The 20268-nt window shown below is 36.7% G+C and overlaps 1 protein-coding gene across 1 annotated transcript; it reads right to left on the bottom strand.

The window, feature by feature from the left end:
• Positions 1-4664: 4664 nt before the first annotated feature.
• Taf2 (TATA-box binding protein associated factor 2) lies at positions 4665-20227 on the bottom strand. The gene is made up of 19 exons (XM_028174603.2): positions 20074-20227; positions 19946-20000; positions 19711-19874; positions 18584-18800; positions 17742-17974; positions 17141-17318; positions 16301-16570; positions 15288-15425; positions 14350-14630; positions 13176-13415; positions 12235-12484; positions 11506-11668; positions 11027-11196; positions 10241-10454; positions 8545-8746; positions 7609-7870; positions 7204-7374; positions 6031-6159; positions 4665-5433 (listed from the first exon to the last, which is right to left on the bottom strand). Exons 1-19 carry the CDS (start codon positions 20115-20117, stop codon positions 5203-5205), a joined length of 3612 nt encoding a protein of 1203 aa, XP_028030404.2. The 5' UTR covers positions 20118-20227; the 3' UTR covers positions 4665-5202.
• Between the last annotated feature and the right edge of the window lie 41 nt (positions 20228-20268).

The following is a 20268-nucleotide window of genomic DNA, read 5'->3' as shown; positions in this document are numbered from 1 at the left end:
TAATTAAATTTAACAAAACCCGTTTATTTATAATATTTAAAATCATATGATTTTAATTTTAGATCTGATTTTTTTTGGATTGAACGTCCATCAAATGTTTTTGTGACGCTAACTGTTTTGTATAACAATTTTTTTTGAGTTTCATGACCTAGCAAGGGCAGCAATGTACATCTTGAGCGATCAATGCCCAGATCAAGACGTCTTCACGCTCTTATCTCCAAACCAAGTGGTGGGGCGTCTTGAGAGCCTGTACGGATAGGTACCAATCACCACCTTGCCTATTTCTGCCGCGAAGCAATAATGAGTTCCAGTTTTAAGAGTGGGACATTACCTTTTTTTTGGACCGAAAAAATTATACTAAATATTACTTTTGCGATTTCATCTTTAAAATTAAAGGTCTTATTCGTCGACATTTAAATATTATGCTAGCTACCGTTTGTTTTTCCATTAAAAACTATTTCTAGATTTTTATAAGGTTTCATTTAAAACCGAATAATAACACTTTAGTCGTCATTAGTTTCGTGATCACACGATAACTGTAAAGTTTACGAAACGTCGGAAATATTATAATGAGAATAAGAAACGCAAGATAAAAGCGTAAAAATAGTTTTAAACATACTTTATAATAACGATTGTTTGCCCTTAAAGCCGAACTCAAATGTAAGTAAAGAACTAATCCATCATTCAACCAATGGAGATTCTTCTGTATTTTATGGGTAAACTGGTGAATATCCTTCAGTATTTTATGGGTAAATTGGTGAATCTCGGTAATTCTTAGTTTCAAATGTTAACGAAATTTGCGGCTAATGGATTCATCAATAAACTCTGTTATTTGAAAAGATCGTTTAGCAATAGTTAATTAGATCAATGTAACCTGAACTGATTGTCATGCGATACTAAGCCGCAGTGTTATGTTTCTTACCGTCGAGTCAGCCACATTGACTTTCACAATATTAACTTTATTAGATTATGATTTTTTAATAGAATAAATCAGCTATAGAAAGCATTTTCAAGGCATTTGTGACAGTCGTTACAGCAAACAAAAGTGAATAGAAGACTGAGATAGCAATTCAGTCAGTAGATGGATCTATTGATTTAATAGGGTGAGACGTTCAGGTATTTTTTTTTATCAGGGGCAAATCGCCGGACTTCCGCCCTCCACTAGGGATAGAGGGCGGGGCATGTCGGAGTCGAACTGACTAAAGCCTCCTGTCGCTCAACAACCCACGTCCGAACCTCGCATGAGTCAGAACTCATGAAAAGGCAAAGGGGGGAAAGTAAAGTGTTAAAATAGTGCGGAGCACATCTCTCTCATCAGCCTCCCCCTCGGGATGCCGGACCGGCAGTCGTCGGCGCTACGACCGCCAGTCCTCTCGGTTGGCAGGCTATCCGAAGCCCGCCTAGATGGCACCGGTTAGAAACATTCAGGTCTACTCGTATCACCCGACACGAGTACCATCATCATCAGCCTACAGCAGTCCACTGCTGGACATAGGCCTCTCCAATTGCTCGCCACTGAGCACGATGTTCGGCTTCTCTTATCCAACTCCTGCCAGCCACCCTGCACAGCTCATCACTCTACCAAGCCTGAGGGCGTCCTGCAGTACGTTTGCCAATTCGCGGTCTCCACTCAAGAACGTGTTTACCTCAATGGTTATCTGTTGTCCGGCTAGTATAGCCAGCCCATTGCCACTTCAGCTTACTAATTCGCTGTATAATGTCTATAACTTTGGTTCTCTGTCGGATCATCTCGTTCCGGATTCGATCCGGATTGTTTCTTTGAAACAAACTGAAAGACAAAAACATCAGTGACGTCATCCTAAGTAATCTTAAGTTAAACAGCACCAAGAAATTATACATTCAATGCCGCATTTTACATTGTAGATGTCTATGGGCTCCAGTAACCACTTAGGTGGGCTGTGTGCTCGTCCAACTATCTAAGCACATCCAATCCAATTACTCCAAGCACAGCCCTCTCCATAATTCGCTGAGCGACTTAGCTTGTAGACCAGCCCATTGTGGCGATTATGGGTAAATCCCCCAATTATGGCAAGTCAGGATAATCCACGGCCCCCAGTTCCCGATACGAGTATACCGATTTAAATTTCGCACATAGAGCACACATTTTTCTAAATACATACGTATTTACATAGCACGTGTAGCAATAAAATCGTGTAATAAAAGTCATGATTCAGTCTGTAAGCAACGACTTGGCTGTTCCCTACAAATTATATAATGTTTGTAGATGCAATAAAACACTTTAATAAGGGTTTAGTTATCTATACAATCCTTAATAATTCATAATTAGAGATGATTCGTTTTATTGTTTTCTTTACGGTATTAAACAACTGTATTATCTATAACAGTAAAATATTGACAGCATAAGAAAATACGCGTTACGTTGTGTATAAATAAACATTTACGTTGTAGATATCAATGGACTCGCTTTTTTTTCCTACCTAAGCTGAGAGCCTTGAGAGGCTATTTCAGCGTAACCTTGAGTAGTAGGTGAGCTCACGGGGCTCAAACCTGACGACGTTGCTAACACAAGCCCTAGCAAGAGCCGTGCTTCGCAAAATCTACCACCGGATCGGAAACGCGACCCACTGAGAAGATCCGGCGGGAAACTCAGTGGGCTGTGTCAGAGGGTTAATTTACTCGTCGAGTCCTTTGTCGCGAGCGACGGGTTCGACGGGAACGATGACCGGATGGGCTCCAGTAAACACTTAACAGGTTGGCTGTGACCTCGTCCACCCATCTAAGCAATAAAAAAAAACATTTATAAATAAAATTGAAATAGGTTTTACTATTGGGTTATAAAATAAGATAAACACGCCTTTGGCATTAACGATGTCCAAGGAAGTCAGACCCATTTCCCTTGAACTTAGCCTTAGGCTCGCCCCTATTCAATGGTAGTTAGTTTACCACCATTTTTATTTTATTTTAAATCTGCCAACAAATTCAGAGTCACAACCGGCTTACTGTGCCTACATTAAAAAAACAGAAATTCACTACATTTTATTATACAAGATGATGATAACTAAGCACATAATTCAACTCGAATTATTTGATAGCATTTTATTATGTCATCTCACGAATAAACAACGCAAATCTTGAAAACAAAATTAAAGTGATTTAAAATCGTCCGCCAACTGATAATAAAGGTTACACGCGTCTGCCTTGACTAAATACTGGGTACAATAGTGTAATGCGATTTTGTGTAATTAAAAATGAAATGTTTTATAAATAAATGTTTGAATTACTTGGTGCTGTTAAGATTACTTAGCATGACGTCACTTTGAGTTTGATTTAGCTAATGACTTGTCACTTGAATGCATGTTTTTTAAGATAACATCAATGCACCGCATTTCTTTTGTAACTATTTAATTATTATTACAAACATTGGAATTATGTAAATTCTGATAAATTAAATAAAGTCTATTGTCTGTCCGTCCAAAAACCATTGGAGTTACATGTATATAATGTAGTAGCCGTACTCTTCGCTGGGCATTTAAAATTAAAATTATTATTTATTGTCATTATTATTAGGGAGTCCAACCCTCATATTAATATTAGCCTATCCATTAAGTAAATGTATTTTTTTTTTTTTTATAACAACTAAGAGGCAAACGAGCAAGACGGGTCACCTGATGGTAAGTGATTCACCGCCGCCCACGGTCACCAGCGTTTACGCCAGTGCGTTGCCTACCCTTCAGGTAAGAATATGCTCTTTTCTTGAATAACCCAATGTCGCAGTTGTTGGGGAAGACCGCTGATGGCAACGAATTCCAGAGATTTACTGTGCAGGTTTCTACATGGATACCAAGTTTCAAGTCAATCGGATGCATGATTCAGTAGTTATAACGGAACATCCGTAAAAACCACTGTAGATTTATATATTAGTATAGATATAGATAATGGAAATATTTATCATAAATAGTCCAGCATACCAGACAGCATCTATCTAACTTTTACGTGTGAGCCATTATCGTCAAAATAGTTAACTATAAGTACAATAAAACAAGATTATTTCTAATGCACATTTGGTAATAGTAAATTGAGCCTTAAAATCATAATAAACACTTTTATCACATCTGGTATTTAAAGTAGATAAACTTTGCCATTTACACTACATCATTTGAGCAAATATCTGAGTAGTTATGAGGATAAACAAACGTGTGCACGATATTATGAAAGATGAAGATAGAGAATTCAATAATATCAATAATAAATTACAGTTCCGAAACGAAGCGAGGGCGGGTCACTAGTATGGTACATATACATATATATTTAAACAAATACATATAAATATATTTGTCAGTCTGGAACCCATAACACAGGGAATCCTAAATTGGGGCGAATGACCGAGCGTAATTGGTTCTCACTTATTTATTATTATTAATTAATACTTTAGAATTTCGAAGAGATTAAAACGTAAAAATAATAGTTTCCTAATAATTATTCACATTGTTTATTTCCACAAACGACCCAACTGATATACATTTACCTAAGTCCATAGACAACACTACTTAAAGGCCGCTCTCTCCCTGAGAAAACGGCGGTGTCACCCTTCAAAACTGAACAGTGCGGACTTCCAATACGCTCTACCATTAGTAAAGGCATACTATAAAACTTAAAAGGGATGTCTTAATGAAAAACCAAAATACATTAACGTTTTCATTTTTATTATTATTAAACTTTACATACCGTAAAATGGGAAAATCGGGACTCTCTTTAAATTCGACATTTTTATGGTTTTTTTTTTGTAGTTATATTAATAAAACGGAGATCATAATGGTTCCGGTAGTTAAAATTTTCATTTATAATGCATTAAGATACAGTTTATTAAAGAATAATCATAAAAAGTTACAAAATACACTTGTCCTTATTCACCTAGGCATTGGGGTGAATCGGGTTACGTATGGGGACAATAGTTTTTCGATAGGGCTGGCACTATTGTTGTTAGGTAGGTACCTAACTTTAGGTAATTAACTTTTTAACATCTTTAAATGAATTACAAAACTTTTATGACTACATTAAACTATTTAATATTCTTAAACACTAATTAAAAATCATTTTCAGTTCAACAAAGTTATATCTCTAACAACCTGACAAAAGTATTGTGACATCCCAGATTTGTCCCTATTTCCCCCAATCTACAGCACTCATTACAATTAATCTTATCTTCTATAATTTAAATCTTCAAAAACTCATATTGCCCTGCGTGCTGGAGATATCTTCAGAGGGACTTTGACTCGAGCTGAAAGAGCTGAGAGTCTCACGGGTCTCCTCTTTAATCTTCAGATGGTCGGTGCCGAGGGGCAGGCTCGGGGGCAACGACCTGTCCTTGTGCTCTTTAGACTTATCTTTGCTGCTGTGCTTGTGTTTATGTTTGTGTTTGTGCTTCTTTTTCTCTTTCTTCTTTTTCTTTGCCTATAAACAACAGATTATATTCTTCGTGTATTATATTTTTAAAAATACAAAAAATACAAAAATACTTTATTTTTTTAAATACAAAAAAATATATTTTTCAAGGCTATAAATATATATAATATCTCCATTTGATACTATTTTGGGAATTGTCCACTATAATTGATTGTCGTTGAATTTGGATTTTATTTTTCTATTTATACTCAAACCATAAATTAGTATTGGCATTGACGCTGACCGATCTATCTATTTCTATCGCGAAGCAATCACCCATTCCGATTCGAACATGTACGGTATCCACAATCATTCTATGTATAGGTTCCGGTAATTGCTTAGCTTCAGACTTCAATGACTATAGGCTACGGAATAGTGCGTCAGCTCATCTTGGAAAATATTTTTGTTTTTATAAAATTGAGTACGAAGAAGTCTGTTTGTACGACATACATCAAGCTTATCCGGTTCGATACTCGATACTTTTTTTTGTACAGAATTACTCCTTGAAGAAAGCTTTACCCTTAAAGAAATCGAAAGACATTCATCACCACCGAAAGTGAACATTATATTGAACTTCTCGCCAGGCACTTAATAGCTAAAACCAACCTTAGGGGCACCGAGCTCATCCTTCAGGGGTCTAAACATTCCGGGTTCGAAGCCTATGGGTCCCGAAGTCCCCGGGATACCGGGCAGAGCCACAGCATTATCTGAACTGAATTCTCGTTTCGAATCATCCTGTCATAGAAAAATTTAAATACTATTAATGTTATGTATCATTTCGGTTAATGTAAAGATCAACTGGTGATCAAACATTAAAAAAAATACAAACATTACTGAAAACATTGGGTATTAACAGCACTAAAAACAACCTTTTTTTTCAATTTCTTTATAGTATTGCGAACTGAATGAAAATATGTAACAAAAAGTGTATGCACTACAATGTTCGCTTCTCTAGCATCACTTAAAACAAATTTAAAACTCAACTGTAGAAAAATTGGAAAAATCAATAGGTCCTCTGAACCAATTAAAGTTACTTTTTATTATGTATAATATTATATTATATTCGATAAATTATTTAATGTGGTTACAAATGCTTCTTCGAATCAAATATTTTAGTAATAAACAGACAATAGACATTTCGGAAAAGTTTCACCGCTTTCAATCAACGTATTAATTTCGACTTCAGAATAACTGCAATAAAAGCTAAGCGAGATGAAATGATATTACGAAAAACTAAATTCATTGGAGAACTAAATTCAAACTAAATTCATTGGAGAACTTCATTGAAAACTAAATTCATGGGAATACTAAATTCATTATTCAGGAGTTCAGTTTTGCATATACATATGTATAAAACCATGTTTTGTGACCTGTGTATTTTGACTGAAAAAGCTCTTTAATAATTTTGTTTTAAACGCAGTGATTTATGTCAAACTAGCGACCCGCCCTCGCTTCGCTTCGGAAACTGTAATTTATTATTGATTTCTCCACTATTTAATGGATGTTATTATACATATCAACCTTCCTCTTCAATCACTCTATCTATTAAAAAAAACCGCATCAAAATCCGTTGCGTAGTTTTAAAGATTGAAGCATACATAGGGACAGACAGATATAGGGACAGAGAAAGCGACTTTGTTTTATACTATGTAGTGATAACACGCAAAATTTGGATTTATTTTCAGTTATACATAATAAATGGTGGGACACAATATTATATCAGGAGGTGGAGTTCAATAGTCCTAACAGTTAAAGGAAAGGTTAAAAACGAGGACTTACATTAAAAACTCTTAAGGGAATTTCAGTGGAAACTGTCGTTACGTCAACCTTCACGTCCTCCTCTTTGATACTGGACAGCGGAACCGGAAGCACGTTCTCATCTGTGATGTCCATTTTATTGTCCAATAGCGGTGTACTCGTCATTGGACCAATCGTCGATTCGTATTTCACCTATAAATATTACAGAACAGAGACGAAAGCAGATATAGTTATCAATGTGTATTTTATTTATAACTCTAAATCACTGACATATAATCTTCAGCTTTCACTAGTTTTACTTATAAATATTGAACAATATGGCAAACATTTTTAGGACTTAAAGTCGTTTTGTATTGATTAAAATATAATTACCAATTACATTAAAAAAACTCAAATCTGTTTAGAAAAATCTAAATATTAACTTACGTCATCAATCTCCTGTTTGATCACGGGCTTCAACTCCAGATTGCTCTGTCTCTCCCTCTCCCTTTCCTTTTCCCTCTCCCTTTCTCGTTCCCTCTCGAGGCGTTCTCGTTCTTTTTGATGGTTCTGCTTTATCATCGCTTGTATTTCGGGTAACGGACAGCAAATAGGACGTTTAGCGCCGTACAACGTGTAATACAGGTCCACAAGGTCGCACCGGAGACGAGCGTCGTTCGACAAATTACTGTTTATATTGTTCCAGATTCTGTGAAAAAATACGATTTTTGTCTTTAAGCTACAGGTGTTACCAGTTAAAAAAAAATATTTAATGCTTAGTTTGGTGGACGAGCTCACAGCCCACCTGTCTTTAAGTGGTTGATGGAGCCCATAGACATCTACAACGTAAATGCGCCACCCACCTTGAGATATAAGTTCTAAGATCTCAGTATAGTTAAAACGGCTACCCTACCCTTGAAACCGAAACGCATTACTGCTTTACGGCAGAAATTGGCAGGGGGGTGGTACCTACCCGCGCGGACTACCCGGTGATTATGTCTCTAGGTATGATATTTTTACGCCGGTAAGAATAGCGCCATCTATCGCCGAATAGTCGAACGAATATCGAATGATCCAGAATGCTCGAGAATTACAACGCCATCTATTGGCAGATAACGGAAACTACGACTAGATATGTGAAGAATATTCTCGATGATTCTAGGGATGAGGTATCCGCTATAAAAGCGTTGTAGGGATGGCGCGCAGTCAGTCAGTAATCGTAACTACTCGAAGCGAAGCGGAAGAAGCGAATTGAGAGTTTAAAAGTGTTTGTGAAGTGTTTTAAGTGTTGAATACAGTTTTTAAGTTGTACTTTCGTGAAATTTTATTTATCCCGAATCCTAAGCGTGTAACAATATCATCGAACGCGTCACGGGTACCTACCTGTGCACCACCGTCTCGGAGTCGAGGCGGTGCCTCTGCGCGCGCTCGAAGGGCGGCGTGTCGACGAGCAGGCGCGCCAGGCCGTGCCGCACGCCCGGGTCGGGGTCGCTCTCCACGGCGGTCAGTAGCGACGCCAGGTCCTCCGGCTTCCCGTCCACGCGGACGAACTCGACCAGGCACTCGAAGGCCGCCAGTCGCACATCTGGTTTCATTCAAACGTATCATTCATTATCTAAAACCTTCCGTACTCATTGGACTTATGCGGAATTTACATTACGAAATTAGTGTCATGCATGTTGAACTCAGTTTCACGAAAGTAGTTTCCATATGTGCGAAAGTAATTTCGTAAAAAAATTAGTGTCGCGAAATCCACAGTATCGCAGTAACCATGGCGCCATCAGCATCAAAGCTATATTATGCTATATTCAATGTAACTAAAGAAATACTTATGTATAAATTTATAAAAACTATCAAGAAAAAAAAGACCTTGGTAGATTCGAGGATGGTTAACAAGCAGGCATTTAGGTGCAACGAAATTAGTCTCTGAATTAGCAGATGAAGATCCTGAGAGCTATAAAAACTATTATCGAATGAGTGAAGATAATTTTATTTTTTTACTGTAGGTGTTTCGGGTCCCAGAGACACTCTTGTCGCTGATATTCATTAATCAATTGTATATTTTTATGTGTACTCATCGTTGGTTTGCCATTTTCAACGCCTGAAGCGCGCGCGAGCTAAAAATACATACATCCACACAGCGCCGGCGCTTTCACGACAGTAGTTTCACGTTGAGTCTACACTATGAAATTAGTTGCATGACACTAATTTCACCAAAAAATCGCGCAGGGCACGAAACTTATTTGCACTCATGAGATTAATGCATGCATTACGAAAATATTAAATGATACGTGAAACTGTTGGTAAAACTAATGTCACGAAATTAATTTCACGCTAATAATTTCGTTATGTAAATTCGCCCTTACTGATAGCCACTTTATCAGATGAGGAATTTGTATTGAAAAACAAGGATACAACAATGTGAAGACCGTCACGTTCTCTTGTTTCAACTATATGTCGGTGGCGGTCATTAGTTAGGTAGCAAAACGAAACGCAGCACGATTCCCAAGAGATGGCAGCACGATTGCGGTATCGTCGGAACACGGCTAACTTCGTGCTACGACAGAGCCTAGCCGATGAAGGAGCATAGACGTTATCACACTTACCATCCAGCCTTCTTGAAGAGCCGTGCCTCCGTCCTAAGAGCTGTCATTAGTTTTCGTTTGCTAACGTCAAGAGAAGATTTCTAAATTGTTCTAAGACAAACGTGATTGGTGTATTCAATATTATTTATCTTAGCTCGATCACCCTATTCGCCCCTACGATGTCTGACGATGGTGTTAATAATTGTGGCTTCTCCGACATGTATAATAAAAAAGGATTGTGTGGATTTATGAAACCACGGTAAAAGTGAAACTTTTTTTATATTAAACACTGACAAAAACAAACAAAGCAGCGTGGAGCACTGGCACAAATGAGTAACAGTCTATACACTACACGGTCATCTGCTGAGAACTATAGGCGCCGCCATATTGGCTTTGGCTGCTCTGACGAGCGCCTTTCACTTCATCCCTACACCGCGGCCGACCGTCACGCGACATGCAACACACCAACGAAAAATTATGGAAGCACAAATTACCAATGTACTGTCCGTACTGCGCATAGGCCCTGAATATCATGGGCGTGCTGGGCAGGTGGCCGCACTGCTGCAGGCGGCGGATGGCGCGCAGGCAGCTCACCGTCACCGTGTTCTTGTAGCACGGCAGCACCTTCTCCAAATTCAGGACCCGGGTTATCTCTTCCAGGACCAGTCTGGAGTCCGCCGACAGGGAGTCCGCCGTTATCGGCGCGCCCTGTGTGACGTGGAATTCTAAATTAACTTCAATAACTTCATAGTGATAGATAGCAGACCAGCTTTTAGGACGCCTAAATAAATGAATGAATGAATGATTTATTTTATTTCAGACAACAACAAATCCATATGTGTACATAGTATCATTGAAACATACTTAAAATTCACAACACCAATCAAATAAAAAAGATACATTTACTAAAAATAATGGTCAGTTGATTACATTTTAAATATTCCATTCAACTGATACTTACTTCGAACCAACCATTATTATTATTTAGTCCGCAAGTGAAACTTGGTACAATGGTTCAAGTACTACATACATAATAAGTGAAACATAAAAATAAAATACATAACATAAAAGCGGCTCTAATAAAATCATTAAATATTTTATGTAAAAATATACAACGCTTTTATTGTAATGGCGAGGATCATGGCCTCCAAGATTTTTTCGATCGCGCATGCGAGTTCCCAGTGCAGGAATGAATAAAATAGTAATTTTTCTAATTTCAAACTGAACGCCTAGTTCTGAAACTTAGACTTATATTCTATAGATATGTTTCTCATACTAACGGGTTGCAGCACGGATATGACCGGAGTGATCGTGGCAGCGAGAGCGTCCACCAAAGCAGCCCTGTAGTAATTATCGGAGAAATGATTCTTCGAATTGTCGTTGTACTTGAAGAGATCTAAGAGGAATTTCACGACTTCCGGTGGACAGATGCCGTGGATGTTCCGGAGACCTGAAACCGAAATATTTGAGTTTATATTCATAATAGTTAGTGAAAATTTGCTTCAGTCGTCTTCAGTTGTCACTGCGTTTTGATCATTATCTGTGAGAGTAAATTTTCAAAGCCAAATTCATTTCGGAATGTCAACGGCATATTTATTATTTTATTCGGTTATTATTATTATTGCATAATTGGGAGTACAAGCTCCATAATCATAACGAAAAAAAATCTTGAACTATTTCAATGGAGTAAGCTTAATTGAAGTTCTATTAAAAATATCAGAATGTTGTTTTACGGGTCCATCTGAAACGCGTTACGTACCAGCCATGGCGACCGGTATAGTCTTCTGCAGGAAGTAATGCTGCAAGTTGTCGAAGTTGTTCTGCTTTATTATATGCGGCGCGGAAAACGAACCGAACATTTTGCGGAAGATCGTCAACATCGCCGGCGGACCCGCCCATGAACTTATCATTGCATTCGCCACCTGATTAATGAAAAATAAAATTAGGGACGATAGTTTTATGTGATAACCTTCTTCTACTGAGAACTGGTCGAACTGCTAGCTCTGACGTCACGCGCGAATAGAGATAAATGTGTCACAAGCCAACGCTTGGGCCGATCGTGCCTCTCTATCGCCTGTTCCGCGCTCTCGCTTGCACGCTCATACTCAGGCAGAACGTAACACTTTTTCGTGCGCGTAACCGGTGTTCGTCGATTTAGAAGACGTTATCACGTAAAAAAATTCAATACATTTTTATTTTGGTACGTTGTTCCTGTACCTGCCCACGATATCTGTCGCCAAACAATCATTTCCATAATTTAATCAGTCGTTGTACTATACAATTCAGATATTTCATGGTCAGTGGCAGCATTCACGTTATGTCTATGAGCAGTAGTCATTGAGACACAAACATACAGAGATAAGTTACGTAAAAAAAAAACACAAAAATTGGTAGCGGCCTGAGAATAGAACCATAGTCACTTAGCTCCGAGCTATCGACATATTAAACTACAATCCAAAATCTGAGGGTATGCAGAAATCAACCTCACCTTTGTCAAACAATGTGCTGCCCTACACCGTATCTTATAGAACGTCTGTTCGTTCTCAATGGTGTCCGTGAGAGCCTTCCTCGTGGCCGGCTCGGGGAACGTGTGCAGCGCGTCTATGGCCTCGCTCTGCGCGGTGACGTCACGCTCGTGACGTAGCTGGTACTGCCATTGGTAGTCCGGCTGCGATATTATAGTGCTACGCAGTAACGACATCTCCGGGTCCAGACGAATCCATAGTACAGGAGAATCGCTGCAAATAACGACAATGGTTACTGTAAAAAAAATACTATTCCATCTCTATTATCAACTCAAGAGTAGGGTAACTCTTAACAGTTTGCTACATTATATAATTAATTTTAATTCGGCTTGAAGATTTAAAAATAGGCATGTTTTAAATAAAGATCTGAATAACCCTCTCTACTAAATTATTTGCCCTTTTTAGGTAACTTCACAAAAAAGTAAATACAATGTTTTAAATATTTTGAAGCTATCACAAAAACTCCCGGTGTGTCTGTATATTGAAAATATTACATTTTCTAACAATAATATTTATGATGCACTAAATTACCGATTACTTTGTATTTGTTCATTTAATTTTGATAGTGTGAACAAAAAAATATATTGAACTGATTTTGATGAGACTTTTAAAATTAGCCGTAATCATGTCTTTAATGCACTGTTGGGTGAACAAGTTGCCAACCCATCTAATGTTAAGTGGTTACCGAAACACACAGACATCACACGGTGAACCTTGAGATGTAAGGGATTAATTGGATCAATCTAATATATGTTTTATATTGATCTATGTACATTAAAAAACCTATATTGTATTGTTACCATTATTAAAGTCGTCTATTAGACAAACGAATATAAGTTAAACTCTTGTTTGTAACTTTTAGATAAAGCGTGTTTAATGATGTTGTTTAAGCCCTCATACTCACTCCATTGCAGACAAATCCATGTCTACTTCTTCTCCTGTGCACAAAGGAATCTTTTTTTTCTTATTCCTCCGACTCTTGCTGTGACAAGTTATATCGGCTTTGACCACCGTATTCTCAATCTGCAATGTGTGCTTGAATGTACCGTCCAACTCCTGCAGCTGGACGAGCAGGGGACCCACGTATTTACGTATACCGCGCTCGTGCACGCAATCCTGTCGTATCTCAAGTTCTACGGTGTTCCTGAAAAAATAATAACAAAACTTTTTAACTAGTGGTAGGAGCTCTTGTGAGTCCGTGCGGGTAGGTACCACCACTCTGCCTATTTCTGCCGTGAAGCAGTAATGCGTTTCGGTTTGAAGGGTGGGGCAGCCGTTGTAACTATACTTGAGACCTTAGAACTTATATCTCAAGGTGGGTGGCACATTTAAGTTGTAGATGTCTATGGACTCCAGTAACCACTTAACACCAGGTGGGCTGTGAGCTCCTCCACCCACCTAAGAAATAAAAAAATAAAAAACTTTATCTTCACCGGGTGGTTAAATGTAATTTATATTTATAATTAACATAATTATGTAATGTAAAGGAAGTGTGAAAGTAGCCCCGATAATCAACAAATTAAAGAGCGAACGGTTAGCGTGAAATGGACATGTTATGCGTAAATAGAAGATGCATGTGACTAGGAGATTTGTATGGAAATGGTAGTGCAAGGTAGAGGGGGAAGAGGGCAACCGATAAAGACATTGGGTGTGTCAATGACGATATAAGAGAGAGAGAGAGGGTGAGTGTTGAGCTTGACGGCTGATAGAAGGAAATAGAAGAAAAAAATTAACTGTATCGATCCACCTAGTGTGATAAAGTGAACAAAAAGAAGTAAATATTGTTGTTTGTTGTCGATTTTCAATAAAGACAAACATGCCTTTTCAACCTTTTCTAAATTTAATCACTTCTAGATTAATGAACGTACATTTAAAAAAAATCTAGGTTATTTTGAAATGCAAAGATAACAGAGCTGAATCTATGTAAACCACTTTCGTTGTGATATATCTTATTCATTTTATACTTTTTCGTTGTAATTCTCATCCATGATCACAAACACTGTAATATTCAAAACGTCATCATTCAATCATAAACCAACTCATAACTTTTAAAGCCAGTGTTGCTATGTATTTATTACCTTTTTCTATTAAAGACTGATGTCAACTGAAATTTGGCGTGCCCTCCGGTCCTCACCCACTGATCGACGAACACAGCCATATCTTTACCAGTCACCGTGAATATAGCTTTGACAAACAAGTTGGTCGATAGCAACAAGTGGCCCCATAGCCCACTCCCGATCTTTGTATTGGCCGCATTGGTGGCCAACGCCAACTGCTTGTTAAATACTTGAAGCAGGAGCTCTTGTCCAATACGCTGCTCCAACATTCTTAATACCAAATGAGATTTTTTGCGCATAACCTGAAAACATTGTGACAATTGAAAATTTGTATGAGCTGTTTTTTATTAACATAATTTTAGGTGTGCGTGTAAAAGAAACGCCGCGCCGGGGCGTTCGTTAATCCAAGCATCAGCTGTTTTTGATTTTGTGTTTCATTACTGGTTTTTTTAAATAGTTGTATTTTTTATGAAACTTTCGTTTCATTTAGCTGTACTAACGTGATGGAGCGTAAATAATGCTAATAAAACGTTTAAAAAACGCTAAACACATTTTTTTTTAATGAGGATCGATTTTTTTTTCCGTCCAATCATCAAAGGTGTCATTAGTACTATCGTCTGTCTTCATTTTCGAAAGCGGTCTCCTAACACCCAGTATTATGATATTACAATCAACAAAACATGTTAAACGTGAAATGACATTTTAATGTTATCTATACTAATATTATAAAGAGGAAAGATTTGTTTGTTTGTTTCGAATAGGCTCCGAAACTACTGTACCGATTTGAAAAATTATTTTTCCATTAGAAGCCGACATTATCCGTGAATTTTTTTTTTTTGGTTTCATGTGTGTTTTAATGTTTCCGAAGCGAAGCGAGGGCGGGTCGCTAGTAATTCATATATTCATTAGGCCATTACATTAATTGACAATAAAAATGTATTAGAAAACGGTACACTTACTTCAATATACCGCGGCGACATGGTATGAACATTGCGTACGGGGAAATAGAAGACATTGGGTTCAATCCTGGTTCCACTAGCGGGCGGCTGCCACGGGTCTAGGACTATACCGCCGTATTGTTCTTCGTAACCCATCACCTGCAAGACATTATATATATATCGATTTGTAGAGCCCAATTTAATGATGATAACGTGTATAAATGTACCTTCATAGGGATTAACTATTTAGTGATTATTGGAGCTTTCCCCAATGGGGCGAACAACTCCAGTGGTGTAATAATTATTGTTCTTAATTTATTATTATTTTTATTATTAGAAAGTATTAAACGGTAGGCAGTGGCTTGGCTCTGCCACTGGCATTGCTGAAGTCCATGGGCGACGGTAACCACTCACCATCAGGTGGGCCTTATGCTCGTCTGCCTACAAAGCCAATAAATAAAAAAATATTAATATACAATCTTTTATTTCAATTTGTGGTACACACACACACCTACTGAAAGTTGAAATAAACTGTATTGCCAGTTCCAAAAACCACAGTCCTGAGAACTGGGTAAAAGTAAATAGTAATGAATACCCTACTTTGAACTGGAACATATGAGTTATTTACAGTTTAATCAGGATGTATGACTATATATTTACGCCTTACCATACCTATTGATGCGTATTTTTTTTTAATGCTGATGGATGGACTAGCTCACAGCCCACCTGATGTTAAGTGGTTACTGGAACCCATAGACATCTACAACGTAAATGCGCCACCCACCTCGAGATATAAGTTCTAAGGTCTCAGTATAGTTACAACGGCTACCCCACTCTTCGAACCGAAACGCATAACTGCTTCACGGTGGAAATAGGCGGGGTGGTGGTACCTACCCGTGTGGACTCCCAAGAGGTCCTACCACCAGTGAAAAATATATACATAATATATACATCTTAGTTCATCTTACCATACAACATTACACAAATACCTGTTTGTTAGACATTAAAATTTTATATTTGATATTAAACGTTACCTCTTTCAACTCCTGATGTATCCAATACCGATAGGCGTTGTTCCCAAAACATTTCTTGGAGTACAGTCCGCATAAATAGTCAGGTATACCTTTTGCTAGCCACAGATCTGACCAGTTCTGCATAGTTATAAAACAACCGAAAAACTGCTCGGCCACTGCTTGTGCCATTGCCTTCCTGCTGATGTAAGTCTGGTCGATGATAGCAATCGAGTGTAGAAGGTGAGTGCTTAATATCGAAATAGTTGTGTAAGCAGTTGCGTCATCTTCTGTCTATAGAAAAATATAAAAATTGTTAAAAATTTTACACTAAGCATTTGTGACTGGATCTTATATCTGTCAGGATAGTTTCCAAAAACGAAAGCTAATTAGTTTCCAGCTACTATGCTACTACTAATCCACCAACTTAACTTAAATGGTTAATTATAATTGTTTGTATACTTATTCTTTCCACTTTGGGTTTTTTCTTAGAGTGATTGGTTGCCTGTTTACACTAAACTATGAATTACGCGTTAGCTGATTTATTTTATTTTATTAGTAATTGCATGAAATCCAAAAACTTCTTTGTAATAGTAATTGATCAGCATTCACTACAATTTAAAAATGTGAATAAATTTAAATATTTTTAGTGTACTTGATAAAATATAAAAAATGCCTTTGGGGACATTTTCGAATACACTTTGATTATTTTATTTTAATTATCGAATACTATTTTATAGATTTTGGAAATATAAAAAGCTAAACTTTGGCCAAATACTCAAGTGCACAGTATTACAAAGCTATTATAATAGGTTGATAATTAACTGAATGTACCAATAAAATTGGCTTCAAAATTAGACTTACCTCATCAACAAAAACTTGCTTATAACAGGGATATGGATATCTAGTTGATAATGTTTCTTCATAGAACTCAAATGCCTCATGCAAATATCTTACGGTGTTCTTTAATATTTGTAGCAAATTTGGTAAGCAATAATGTGTTACTTCGTTCATGAAAGGATCAACATAAGTTTCAAATGGTCTGAAAAAAATATTTTCATAAAGCATAAAAGCATTTCAGATCTTATAAAAAGGCTCGCGATACCCACATGAAAACCTCACCATGGACTTTTTCGAAATCATAATTCTTTTAATGTTTTTAGGAAAACTGATCAGAGTGAATTTTTAGGATATGACAAAGTTCCCGCCGTAGATAATACACTTAATATCTAAGAGTTTCCGCAACACAATTTCTTCTCTTGCAGATATTGATATAGATGTTTGATTTAAGAATAAAACGGTATTTATGAATCAAATAAATATTGTGACTGTAAGTTGGTAAATAAATGAATAACATCAGAGATAAGTAACTTAAGTACACACATAACTTTTTAAATATAAAGTCCAGTTTTGTTATACAACAGTTCCTTAAATGCATACTTTTACTAAATTAATAAAAACTCACCCAATAGCCAACGCTATGTTTGGTGCGCAAGCTGGAGTATTCACTAAATAATGAAATGTTTTCCTCCTATGATCAGGTGTATAAATAACATCGACTAGTTCTCCACATGAAACAGCTGTGAGGCATTCATCAACAGTGAATTCCAGTTTCCAAGTGCAAGGCTCAGCAAAACTATCCACACATGGGAACCATAGTCGAGCAGAATGTCCATACGTAAACATGTGCGCTGATTTCTAACAAAATATATTAAATTTATCAACAAGCATTTTAATAACTAACATCCTACTTACTATAAGAAAACTACTTTTAAAGAAGACTTCAAAATGATCATCTGTGATGACAAAAAACTGTAAAGTGTCCATCCAAGACATCCACAAGTTCTTAATATAATGACAAAAAATGGGATACTGAGTCATTACAATAATTTTACAGCTTTCAAATACTGCATAATATACCATGCATATTTTTGTACATTCTTATAGGGGGCTTCAGTTAAATTGTATTTTAAGGATGTTATACAATATGGGTCCATAGATTAAACAACATGAATGCAACCACTAAGTTTAAGGTATTTCATCAAAATCTCAAATCGCATTATATTGGCTGTCTCTCTCTTCAAATGCTTAATTACTTGATAGACCTAAGCAGAAAATTGGTAAAAGCCTACTAGCAATTATAATGTGCTGATATAATACTCAAAAAAACTGCTGGCCATTTTCCAGAAACTGTTTTAGTCATCTTTTACCAAACTCATGGGAACATATAGGGTAGTGCTATTCTAGACTACAGCAGCAGTAGCTGTATTGGAATACTGCAGTTAAATAATGTGCTGTAGCACTTACCTCTGTCAAAGTACCTTCTCCCTCAGGTACAACAAAATGCATGCCCCCTTGGGGAGATTCAAGTGAAAATTCAATACCAATTCTGAGCCCTCGGCCTTCACCAACTAAGTGAGCTGCTTCTTCAGGTATTTGAATGTGAAGTTCTCCTGAGTTATGATCAGGGTCTGTCTTCTGTGCTGCAGTTAAATGATACTGAGAGAATGCTTCCAGTGATCTCCTATAATAATTATTTCCAAGAAAGTAAAGATTACAGCCACATAAATTACAGTTGTAAGATCTAGTATTTAAAAATTATGAAATGACAAATGCATCATACTAAGCCATGTCATAAAAGCATGAAATTCATAATGCTGAATTTTTCACTTTCCTGAATGCATTAAAACCAATGCTTAATATAGTCCTTAACAACTCATCACTAAGAGTCAAAATTAAAAGAGACCATTCATCTAAACATCATCATTATCATCATCTTCATTATCAGCCTATAACATACTGTCCACTGCTGGACATAGGAATCCCCAAGCCTCTCAGGATATTGCCGCTTCAGCTTACAATCCACTGTGTTAGGTCAATAACTTCAGTTCTTTGTCAGACCACCTCATTTCAGACTTAATCCTTCAGAGAAACTTGCCCACATGCTTATTCACTCAGCTAGCTATGAAGAGGAGTATACTTGAAGTTACTCATCTGGATATTAGATAGCAATCACATAATTAGGATGGAAGAGCTCTTACTATCTAACAGAGTTAGCAAGCGAATTGACATTTTATCTAATAAAAATAATATTCGTACCTTGATAGAAAGTTAATCAGGATATGACACTAAGACTACAAACAACAGCATTTTTAATATCAAATGCTTTCTCCAATAACATTCATACTGTGTACAGATTGCAGTTTTTAATGTCAATAATTTAAACTGTATTGGATAATTCTTTAATCTTATTAAAAACTTATTAGTAGATAAACTATACAGTCACAGGAACACTCTTTCATCAATTATTCTACATCTCCATATTGCCACAGTCAATCTATGTTTTTTGCTCACTATCCTTATCATTCTTGAATTTTTTTTCCATTTTAGTCTCTTTTTACCTTACTATAAAAAGTAATAACTGAAAAACTTACGTATTTGGATCGGCTTGACATATATCCAGAAATGGGTCAAAGTACTGAAAATTTGCTTCATATTGATCATTTAAGCACACTCTATATATTCGCGATTGCTTCGCATTTAGACGAATGTAGCGTAAGTTATCCTTAAGGGGAACGACAGTAAGTTCCACAAATCCCTGTAGAAAAACAAAAATATTGATGTAAATGTTGATCAATATCTGAATTTAAGCAGGTACTTTGTACTTACAATAACGCTTCTTCTTTCAAAACTTATTCCCGTTAAACTCAAAATTTGATGAGCTGTAAAGTAAAATAATAATTGCAATAACCGAATAAAATGTTGGTTTATAGAATTAAAAAAGACATGATACTTATAATTTAAATGGGCGACAATTGTCGCCCGTACGTTCTTTTTTCATGATTTCATGTGAAAAGCTTTCCTCTTATATCGATTATGTTCACGACTTAAAATTAATTATACATTTTAATTTCCAAATTTATAAAGACTACAAAATAAATAATCCCATATAAACAACAGTTTATCAAGATTGTTGGTGGTTATTCAGAATT

The sequence above is a fragment of the Bombyx mandarina genome, chromosome 10, assembly GCF_030267445.1.
Source record: "Bombyx mandarina strain Sakado chromosome 10, ASM3026744v2".
NCBI classification, from domain to species: domain Eukaryota; kingdom Metazoa; phylum Arthropoda; class Insecta; order Lepidoptera; family Bombycidae; genus Bombyx; species Bombyx mandarina.
Note: the sequence above shows the minus strand (reverse complement) of the source record. Positions and strands in the feature narration are given on the sequence as shown.

Coding starts and splice junctions, on each gene's coding strand:
- Taf2 (XM_028174603.2), bottom strand. CDS start 20,117: ATGAAAAAAGAACGTACGGGCGACAATTGTCGCCCATTTAAATT. Junction 15,426..16,300: donor TACATCAGGAGTTGAAAGAG/GTAACGTTTAAT, acceptor AATGTCTTGCAG/GTGATGGGTTACGAAGAACA. Junction 6,160..7,203: donor TTCCCTTAAGAGTTTTTAAT/GTAAGTCCTCGT, acceptor TTTCTATGACAG/GATGATTCGAAACGAGAATT.